This window comes from Electrophorus electricus, chromosome 7 (assembly GCF_013358815.1).
Source record: "Electrophorus electricus isolate fEleEle1 chromosome 7, fEleEle1.pri, whole genome shotgun sequence".
Classification (NCBI taxonomy): domain Eukaryota; kingdom Metazoa; phylum Chordata; class Actinopteri; order Gymnotiformes; family Gymnotidae; genus Electrophorus; species Electrophorus electricus.
In genome coordinates, this window is record NC_049541.1 from 4,485,992 (window position 1) to 4,497,211 (window position 11,220).

Consider the following 11,220-nt stretch of genomic DNA (forward strand, 5'->3'; position numbering starts at 1 on the left):
CAAAAACAAGCTTGAGTTATTTTTGAACTCACATAGTCTACAAATTCAACACGGTGTACGTTACACCTGCCTCTGTCTCTAACTCTATTCACTTGTCGAGTGTCCTAGCAAGCCTATGTTTACTGTGCAGAGTTTTTTGCTTTTAGCTTCAAGTAACTGTCTGCATCACTTTAAGCACATTACATTTTCCAAAAAAAGAGGCCGGACGAGCATGGATACTGGTTCGGCAGGGCTGCAATTTTCCATAGAGCTGTATAGGTACAGTTGTGTTCAAAATAATAGCGGGGTGTTTAAAAAGGTGAGTAAAGCTCAAAATTCTTATAATAGCTTTTATTTTCATACACACAAATGAATTGAGAACACCGCACATTCTATTCCAAATCAAAACACGAATTAAAATTCATCAAATGTGTTGTTACTTTACAGAACATGGAGAAAAGGGAACATTAGGCTGTTAAAAAAATAGCAGTCTGCATTTTTCTTTACAAACACACATTTACTGTAAAAACTGAAAAATGCTTGAATATCGAGCTTTCCTGTGAATCACTAAACTAATATTTAGTTGTATAACTACTGTTTCTGAGAACTGCTTCACATCTGTGTTGCATGGAGTTGACCAATTTCTGGCCCCTGTGAGCAGGTATTCCAGCCCAGGACGATTGGACTACATTCCACAATTCCTCTCCATTTCTTGGTTTTGCCAAGCATTTTTGATGTCACCCCACAAGTTTTCTATTGGTTTAAGGTCCGGAGATTGGACTGACAACTCCGTAATGTTAATCTTCTTGGTCTGGAGATGTTGCACTGGTGTGTTTGGGGTCACTGTCTCATTGAAACACCCATTTCATGGACATTTCGTCCTTGGCACAATTCAACATGGCCTCTTCAAGTATTTTGATGCATTCAAACTGATCCATGATCCCTGATATGGAATAAATGGGCCCGACATCATAGTATGAGAAACACCCGCATTTCATGATTCTTGTGCCACCATGCTTCACTGTCTTCACAGTGTACTGTGACATAAACTCAGTGTTTGTGGGTCATCTAACAAACTGTCTGCGGCCCCTAGACCCAAAAAGAACAATCTTTCTTTCTTCAGTCCCCAAAATGTTGCACCATTTGCTCTTTAGGCCAGTCGATATGTTTGGCAAATTGTAACCTCTTCAGCACGTCGTTTTTGCAGCAGTGGGACTTTGTGGGGGCTTCCTGCCGATAGCTTGGCTTCACGTGGGGGTCCTCTAATTGTTACAGTATTCACAGGTAACTTTAGAGCTTTGATCTCCCTAGAGCTGATCATTGGCTGAGTCTCTATTCTTCGATCGATTTGAAATGGAGTTTTCCATTTTTCTTCCACGTCTTTCTGGTTTTGGTTGCCATTTTAAAGCATTTGAGAACATTTTAGCTGAGCAGCTTATCATTTTCTGCACTTCTTTATATGCTTTCCGCTTTCCAATCAACTTTTTAATCAAAGTACACTTTTGTTCCGAACAATGTCTGGAACAGTCCGTTTTACAGTTTTTTTAGAGAGAAATGCACTATAACCAGTATGTACATCTGCTGGTTTCATCCTATAATTGGGGCCACCTGTTTCACGCCTGTTTTTTTCACAGGATGAACGACCTGACTAACTGAACTTCACACTATTATTTTGAACATGCCCCTTTTAGTTAATTATTCAGTTACACAGAATCAGCAGCATACGTGTCATGACTGCTGGGTCTGTTGGTTTTTTATTTCTCTATCACACCTACTAGTACATTTTTGCCATGTATATTTCTACCAAAACCTAGTTAGTGATGTTGCTATTTTGAACACAACTGTATGTAGTCCATCGACCTGTTTTTCATTCATAAGACAACAACAGAACCAAGCAGCAAATAACCAAGACTGTCTGCTAGGTGCTCTGAGACTGGGAGTGCTTTAAACTGGGAGCCCTGGGATCTCTGGGGGCCGGGCTGCGCTCAGAATATGAGATTGCACATGAGTTGCACATGTCAAACACGCGACACAGGGTCCTGGGGCCCTGGGGCACACTCTGCCCTGCAAAACCTCCAGAATGTTCTGTTTGTTTGTTTATCTGTTGGTTTATGTCAGGAAATCAACACTGCTTTCTTGGGGTGTGAGGTAATGTGCCTTCCTAAACTCCTGGCCTTGGGGCTCTGCGGCTTGAAGCAGAGGAAACACAAACAGAAATGGAGAGGCGGATAATGACATCTTTGCATCTTTTATAAAGTCTTGTAAAGACTACCAGAAACACTATCCATGAAAGTATTTATGGAATAATTTCAGAATATGTATATGAGATTATTATTACTAGTTTCATGAGTTAATGTAAGGTAGAGTTAGGGTAGTCTCTCCCTGTGTCTATCCTTGAGTAAATGAATTTATGTGTGTCAGTGATGAAAAGTGAGTTAAGATTCGAATTTGTCTGTCCTGTGCTTATTTTGAAGCTCATGTGAGTCTGTTGTGAAAAGCTCTCTTGAAATAATACTTGCATGGATAGTGTTTCTGATTTTCCATAATGCACACGTCATTCTCCCAGGAGCAGATGGACAGACACTGGAAGCTACAGGTAATGCAGCCACGCAGAGTTGCGCCTGGGAAACTGGAGGTAAGCCGCGTGCGTTAAGGCTTGTGGGATTCGGGCCAAACATATCCTATTGTACTTTACTCGGAGGCCTTTGACATGGGTGGACCTTGCTGGTCCTCTGCCGCATGGACCTAAACAAGGATGCACTGATACTTCACTTGATCGTCATTCGGCATGAATCCGATCTGGGCTTGACTACTGAGAGTCGGTCAGTAAAACGTGTTGTTAGAATTCTACTTCAGCCTGCTGGGCCTCGTGACTGGAGATTCCACTCGCTCTGGGGACTGTTGAAGGTTTTTGTGAGAAAGCAAAGCATAACTCACCACTAAGCAGAGCAAACGGCCTCGTTCTTCCACTGCGAGCATTAAAAATAGCAAAGGATAGGACGCACAACTGAAGTGTACATACAGCAACATGCAAACTTTAAAGAAAACAAATGTCGATGTTTGTCTTATATTAGTGCACAAAGGTCCTAAAAGGACCTTTAAATGAAGCATACGCATTTCAGGACGAAAAGGACATGAAAACAATACAGGTTACAGTTATCTGTATTTCTATTATGTAAGGACAAAGGATGAAAGTGAAGCAGGCTTACGTTTGCTATGTTCGCCTGTTCATCATGCTTTGATTTCTCAAGCGTTCAACTCATTTAAATACTGATCTGTGTACATTGCACCATTTTAGAGTGCATCATGAGATAAAGGATGAAAGTTCTAAACTGAACTGAAAGGCAACAGTAGTTCTTCTCAAATGTCCTGGAGATGTGTTTCAGTGTCACCACAGTTTGACATGGATTTCACATAAAAACATTTGACAGAGAGACAGGATGAGACAGTAGCAGACGGCTGGGAGCCCATATGGGATTATGCTAATCTCTTTAATTAATTCTAATGCTAATGCTGTTAATTTAATTAACATTACTTTTAATGTACTGTACCCACCAGTTTAATTCTTGGTGTGGAAATGTTTCAACTCATTCTCACACACAGGACTCCCATCTACATCAAAACAATAATTCAGCATAAATCCAAATCTCTCCATGACACAAAGCAACTTAAATACACCCATTCCAAGCACAAATAAAACTTCATCACTAAATCGTATGCTTTTATTGCGTGAAATTCAAACATATCAGGGATCTTGTGTCTCTCAATTTGCCCTACATAAGTGCACAGTAGTGTGAAAAAGTGTTTGCCCCCTTTCTATCTTTTTTTTTTTTTTGCATGTTTGTCACATTGAAATTTTACAGATCAACAAACAAATTGAATTATTAGACAAGGATAACACAAAATGCAGTTTTTAAATGAAGGTTATTATTAAGGAGAAAAAAAAATCCAAACCTACATGGCCCTGCATGAAAAAGTGATTGCCCCCTAAACCTAATAACTGGTTGGGCCACCTTTAGCAGCAACAACTGCGATCAAGCGTTTGTGATAACTGGCAATGAGTCTTTTACAGTGCTGAGGAGGAGCTTTGGCCCACTCATCTTTGCAGGATTGTAATTCGGTCACGTTGGAGGATTTATTTATTTATTTATTTATTTATTTATTTTTGGATCACAGCATGCTATCTAGCTTTTAAGGATCTTTTGGTCTACTTCACTTTGTCAGGCAGGTCCTATTTAAGGGATTTCTTGATTGAGAACAGGTATGGCAGTAATCTGGCCAGGGTGTGGCTAGAAAAATTGAACTCAGCTTTCCAAAGATGTGATAAACCACAGTTAATTTATGTTTTAAGGAGGGGCAATCACTTTTTCACACAGGGTCATGTAAGTTTGGATTTTTTTTTTTCCCTTAATAATAAAAACCTCCATTTAAAAACTCCATTTTGTGTTTACTTGTGTTATCTTTGTCTAATATTTAAATTTGTTTGATGATCTGAAACATTTAAGTGTGACAAACATGCAAAAAAATAAGATATCAGGAAGGGCGCAAACAGTTTTTCACACCACTGTAAGTTGTTGGAGACATCACTCAGAAGCATCATCGTGAAGCTGTGCTCACAACATCACAGGGCCATAGCTGCCACACAGAGTAACATGAAGCAGGACAGCGAGTGAGAGTGTCATCATCATCATCATCATCATCATCATTGTCTTTGTCTTCATCTTCATCTTCTCCAGAGAGCACTGTTTTCTTTGGATGCCCCTTCCAGAAAAATACAGCTGATACTTCTGGTGTTATTACACAACAGAAGATAATTGCTGGCGAGTTCGTCTAAATGAAAGAGTTCATAACCACTCTACGAGGACGAATGCAATGGCTCATGCTGTTGTAACCTTGAGAGTAAGACTGGATGTAGCGATAAACATCTCACAGCCAGTGTAAGGGTTGGCGCCAGGCCGAGGTCCCTTCCGGCCACCAGAGGGGGTCTCGATTCAGGCACACCACTAATCAGGCTTAACACCCAACAGCTGGGCTAGACCTTATATAAGCCCAATGAACCAGTCGTTCAGTGCTGCGTCTTTGCCAAGTACCTAGCTGGTAATTTAAGGTATTGAGGTCTGTGAACTTTCGTGCTACACCTCACTTCTTTGCTGCGAGGGTGTCCATGTTTTCACACGTCCCCTCCTCTTTCCAGTTTTCCCTGTCGAATCTGTTTCTCTCCGGAGGCTTCCCTTAGCCATTCAAGTTCCTCCCCGTTTTCTGGTTTTGTTTGGGAAGTTTTAGTTTGAGTTTTCCCCAGTGCATCGGGGTTGCCATTTCTTCCCGTGGCGTCCTTTCTTCTCCCTTTTTCCACGCTTGGTGATGTTTGGTTTTTCCTTTTGTTTTACCTGACCCAAGCTCTAACTGTTCAGCACACGGGCCTGCCATTGTTAGAGTGTGGTTGCTCACCCAGTAGGCTGTTGGTATCATCACCCAGCTGGCCTGGCTTTGAGCCTATCTTACAGGCAGGACGTTTACAATTGCATCACCTTAAAAGGAAAAAATTGCAAACACAGTATTGAACGTTGCTCAACAGCTAGCAAATAAGAAAACTTTGTAAAGTCACTGAGTTGCTAACTAAAACTACTTTTTAATCATATTCCTGTGTGAACGTAGGCAGCTGTAACACGAGAGCTGATAATGCTGTGTTTGTTCATTGTTTGACCTTGAAGTGTGACATCAGATCTGTCCTATATGTGCAAGCTAGCAGAGTATTTTCTGGAAAAGATGGACACGATGCTGTGCCCTGGATACACACTTCCGTAAAGGTGTCCCTCTTTTTCTGGATACAAAACAGTGAGCCTGTACTGGTTCACCTCTCCCTTGTACTCCTGTGTGTGCTGAATAAAAGGCTCGGTCTTAAAGGTCATGAGTGCATTGTCATTTTTCCATCAAGTGTTTTTTTTACTTTTGTAACTACAAGGTTTCCGGAGAAATGGATCAGTTTGATCATCATTTGTGCAGGCAAATTGCAAGCTGATGAAGGACTTCTGTCTTAAATGTTCTGTTTCTCCGAAGACTTTGTGTACTTCACTACCGTCTCTGTTATCCCATATAAGCACCGCAAGGCGATTGTATCGCCAACTGAGGAATTTTTTAATATGCTGTCACCAACCCACACTGGTCTCTGGCAGGAGCTGATAGACATGAGTCCGGCACCCTAAACATAAGTCTGATTTTTCAACTTCTAGGAATATAAATTGTCACATTTTTTTCTTTCTAACTAATGTGTTTTGCTACCTAAACCTCAGTCGTCTGAAATAAGCTGCTGGCTGCCAAAAATCAGTGCCACTGTTACTAGCTTGCTGATGTAACATGTCTGGGAACATGGTGGCTGAAACCGCCATGGTGGTTCACCAGCCAATTGCCTAACTAGAAAACTAATTAGTTTTTCTATACAGGAAATAGAATGTGAATAAGTGATCCATTCTGAATACATCATGTGTGTATGTATTCACTATATTACATGAGAATACAGTATGTATATAGAACAAAACACTTAGGAAAGAATTTGGTAAAGTAATCTGTACAAAAATACTAAATGCAGTATACAGCTTACATAGTTATTTATTATTTTTTAACTTGTCATAACTTGTAGGAATGTTTCTATGACTACTGGAGTCTGGGAATTTGGCAGCCTACTATTTGAAATAACTCGTGTTTGTTCTGCGTAGGCATGACTTTCCAGAAGAACATGATTAAAGCAAGGTCTGTTATCTACTGTCTGTGGAATGGGATTTCAGATGGAGAACCTTGAGTACAGGGGTCACAGGAACTGAAAGCATTGTTATTGTGCAATTCTGGATTTCCCAAATATAGATCAAAGTCTAAACTATTGATGGGGACATGAGACGTAGAGAAGGCTGGGCCCTGGGAAAACTGATTTAAAGAGGACCTAGAGGCAGTCTGAACAGGTGCATTATTAGAGCTCGAAGACAAAAGTCTACATTGCTTCCTGATTGCATAACATTTCAGGTAAAAATAATTTGGCATATATATGCAGGATTGACAATGTATGTGTTTTCTTTTAGAGGCTTCACAACATCAGGCTTGGCCTACAAGAAGGCAGGAGCGATCCGTTCTTACTGATGTTGCAGTTGAATTAAACGTCACTTTATTATTGTGCTGCAGAATAATGAGGACCATGTTTGTGGTGTTGGCTCTTGCCCTGCTGGTGATGGGTGGTGAGTATGGTCCAGTTCAGATTTTAGGGAATACCTGTTTCACATTCTAAATATTGAATAAAACAATGTTTTATCATGTCTATAAAACATTGATTGTTCCTTACTGCTCCCCCTTACCTGAGTTGCAGGTTCCGCCCTAAAATGTAACAACTGTGTACCCTTGACCGCTGGTGGCAAATGTAGAAACACCATTGAAACATGTGGATATAATAAAGACGCCTGTGTCACTGCTATGTTCACCACCTACCCATGTAAGTCTCGTCCAGCTTCTTGTTAAATTACTCAACCATGTAAGTTTTGTCAAATCTGATGTCAACATAGGGTTGTATTAAGCATAGTTTTGTTGTGTGCTTGAGTGTAAACATCAGTGTGTTTAAAAAATGTTTAAACAAATCTAGAATTTCCAAAAAATGAAAATATTGTGTTTGAGGGCCTGTGCACTGATTACTAAAATGTTCTTTCTATGTTTTTTTCTCCTTAGTTAACTACTTCAAGAGATGCATCAAACTGTCTGACTGCCTTCTGCTTCAGGGCAGTCCTGGGATCAATGCTGTATGCTGTCAGAGAGACCTTTGCAATTAGTAACCTATTAGTGACCTCCATTCATGGTTGGAGGTAACGTTGAGGAAAAATTCAAATAAAAATGAATAGTAATAAAGATCTGCTTATAATTCCAATGTCTGTGACGTGTCATTGCACTTTATCTGCTTTCATTAGTGAAAACAAGAATTTCCCTGTATTGCATACAAACCCGAGCTAACGCGTTCCTACTGATAAAACCTGTATTATCTGACATTATAATAATAATAATAACTACAAAGCAAAGTTTGTGAACAAACTGCACAGGCTTGCCAATCTCATTGTAACAGGAAACTACTTCATGGGCGATTACATATAGGTAAGCAACAATACATGGTAGGTTTAGAATAACTTAATAGTAAAATAAAGGTACTTTAAGCTTATTTCTCTTTAGGAGAAACACAGCCTGGGTTTTGCTGAAATTTTAATGAAGGGTGATGCATTGCAGTCAAACTTTCATGTACAGTAATGTTTTCATAAAAGGTATGTTATGGGCCCACCTGTATGTTATGGGCCCACCTGTTATGGGCCCACCTGTATGTTATGGGCCCACCTGTATGTTATGGGCCCACCTGTTATGGGCCCACCTGTATGTTATGGGCCCACCTGTATGTTATGGGCCCACCTGTATGTTATGGGCCCACCTGTCTAAGCAAGCAGGTGGGAACATGAACTACTAGTACACTAGCTGAGAGCCAGTACACCCACACAGATTGTTTCTGTAAAATGCATTTCATGGGACATCAGGTGTATAATATAATAACACTAGAAAGTACAGCTACCACAATCATGTTTGTTGTGTTATTCAGGAAAGATTAAGCAGGATCTTCTTGGAGGGCCTCCTCAGCCTCCAAGGGAGAGTCCTTATAGGGGTCGGACTTTGTTTCCCACCTAAGGTGTCCAAGAGAACTCTTGGGAGGAAAAATGGATCATCAGGTAATAAAATGAGTGTTTACAGGGAAAAGCGATTTAACATTGCATTAGACATATTAATAAAATAAAACATAAGGGACTATAGAGATTGAAAACATTCTCTAGCAGTGTCCTATGTTGTCTAACTCTACAGTACTTCAAAGTTTTGTTTTCACACGTTGGGCCTTTAACACCTTTCAGTGCATTCCACATCTAAGAGTGGTGTTGTTGAGGGGTGGATTGTAATTTGCAGCTTTTATCCCCACTGACCTTTTCTTAAATCCGTGTTTTTGGTACTTCACTCCTTTAGTTCACATCTGTAATTGTAAGCGATACATCTGAAAACTTTTGCCAAGACCCTCGAACAAACATGGGCATGACTCAGCAGTTATCAACAGGTACGTTCTCTTTATCCATTCAGGTTATAACATATTAGTATAAGTTACTAAAAAGACTGATGTGTATTTAGCTATTTATTTAGCTATTGGTTGAAATATATTTTATCGTGCATTGTATGATTTAACTCGTTGGGGCCTAACATAGTAATTCATTTCAAGTTAGTCAAAATGACATTTTCCATGAACTGAATCAGTACTTGACTGCATTAAATGAGAAGCTCTTGAGTGGTGAATGTAGTCAACAGCCGCGTTCACAGAATTCTTCCACCAGTTTTGATAACGATGAACAGAGTCCTAGAACATATGAAACTGATGTAGAATTTCTCCCTTCAGATAATACTGAAAACTGTATGGAAATGGAACAAATGGGTATGGTGTAGATCCTGACATTAGAATAATTCATAGAGAAAAGTTAAATAACACAGAAATTAGGAGGAGAATAAATTTTGCCTCACTGGATAACATTAACAGTTTTGCAGAATTTTACAATTACATTTATAAAGGTTATAAATGGCATGATGGATACCGTTAATGAAATAGCTGGTCCTAGAGATGTAAATTTTCTAGTTCAAGGTCCAAATCTGAATGTTTCATCATAACTTGAGTTGAATAATGGAGCCGTGGAACTAGGCTCTTTTCTAACCACACTGCAGAAAGCTATGCAGAGCAATCTTGAGATCCTGTCAAGTGATAGTGTAGAACTGGTGTTTCAGATAGTGCACCCACCCAAAGGTGGTGTTAGGAGTAAAATAGCGGACCTCTGCAGATCAGATGTTTTCCGAAAGAAGATGAGACATCTGTATATTTTTTACAACACTAACAACAATCTATGCTTTGCCTTATGCGTCACACAGCTTTTGAATTCTGAGGAAACACCCCAATACATTAAAAATGTTGCTATTCAGATGCAGCGGGGTGCAGGATTATCCAATAATGATATGGTTAGTTTTAATGACATAAACCGTTTTGAGAAGTTATAGAATTGTAAAATAGTTGTGTTGTATCAGACGTTCAACAAAAGTGGCTACTCTTTTTTTAAAAACTAGCAGGACACCCCATGAGAATACCATTTTCTTATTCTTACACGACAACCATTACTACGGTGTTAACAATATTAAGGGCCATTTTAAAAATGTTCTGTCAAAGAAAATTCAAAGGATTCACATTCATAGCACATAATGCAAGGGGTTATAATTCCTATCTTTTGTTGAATTATCTGAAGAAAGAAGGGGTGAGTCCTACTATCATAGAGCAAGGAGGGAAATTTTGTGCTTTGAAGATACCGCTTATCAGCAGATATTCATAGACAGTCACTCGTTCCTACCTATGAAACTTGGTGCCATTCCAAAAGCCATGCAGTTTACAGACGCAAAAAACCCAAAACATTTCCCCACTTCTACAAGACCCTAGAGAATCAGAACTATGTGGGGTTGTATCCTCAGCCTGAGTTTTATGGGGTGGATACAATGAAGCTCAAAGAGAGGCAGGATTTCTTTGACTGGTATAAAACGGTCACTGACCAAATCTTTGACTTCAGAAAAGAGATTAAAGAATACTGCTGTAATGATGTAAAGATTTTGAAAACAAGGTGTAAAACTTTCAAGAGGGAGATTCTGAGAGAATCTTGACCCCTTCAAGTTGATTACCATAGCATCCATCTGCATGAGAATATTCCATACCATGTTCCTTCCTAAAAACACTTTTGACCATCGCTCCCCTAGATAATTACATCAACTCTCAGAAATCTCTCTCGACACCGTCTATTCAATGGCTCGAGTACGTCTCAGACAAAAAGAAGATACCCATTCAACATGCACTTAACAATGGGGAAGCCAAGATCAGAAATTATTTTGTAGATGGTTACTTTGAAGATGGTAAAACGCACAAAGCATTCGAGTTTCTTGGCTGTTTTTATCATGCATGCCACAGACTTTAAGTAAAGCCTCAGAAACCTTCGGAGACGTCTGCTAGAACAGTCTTAATAAAATTGAGACGCTGCAGTGCATTCACAAACTGCCTGTCACCATAATGTGGGAACATGAATGGAATGACATGAAAAAGAATAATGACGATTTAAAAAGGTTTCTCAAAACCTTTGACTTTCCAGAGCACTTAAATCCTCGGAATGC

General features: G+C 39.6%; 1 protein-coding gene across 1 annotated transcript; it reads left to right on the forward strand.

Annotated features, from left to right (window-relative positions):
* Positions 1-7,153: 7,153 nt before the first annotated feature.
* Positions 7,154-7,784, forward strand: LOC113588423 (secreted Ly-6/uPAR-related protein 1-like). Its single transcript, XM_027027592.2, has 3 exons — positions 7,154-7,202; positions 7,331-7,453; positions 7,684-7,784. The coding sequence occupies exons 1-3, from the start codon at positions 7,154-7,156 to the stop codon at positions 7,782-7,784; spliced, it is 273 nt and encodes a 90-aa protein (XP_026883393.1).
* The last annotated feature ends 3,436 nt before the right edge of the window (positions 7,785-11,220 follow it).

Excerpts from the sequence above, each read along its gene's own strand:
- LOC113588423 (XM_027027592.2), top strand. The coding sequence starts at position 7,154 with ATGAGGACCATGTTTGTGGTGTTGGCTCTTGCCCTGCTGGTGATGGGT. Across the intron at positions 7,203-7,330 it reads TGCCCTGCTGGTGATGGGTG|GTTCCGCCCTAAAATGTAAC; the intron begins GTGAGTATGGTC and ends CCTGAGTTGCAG. Across the intron at positions 7,454-7,683 it reads TATGTTCACCACCTACCCAT|TTAACTACTTCAAGAGATGC; the intron begins GTAAGTCTCGTC and ends TTTTCTCCTTAG.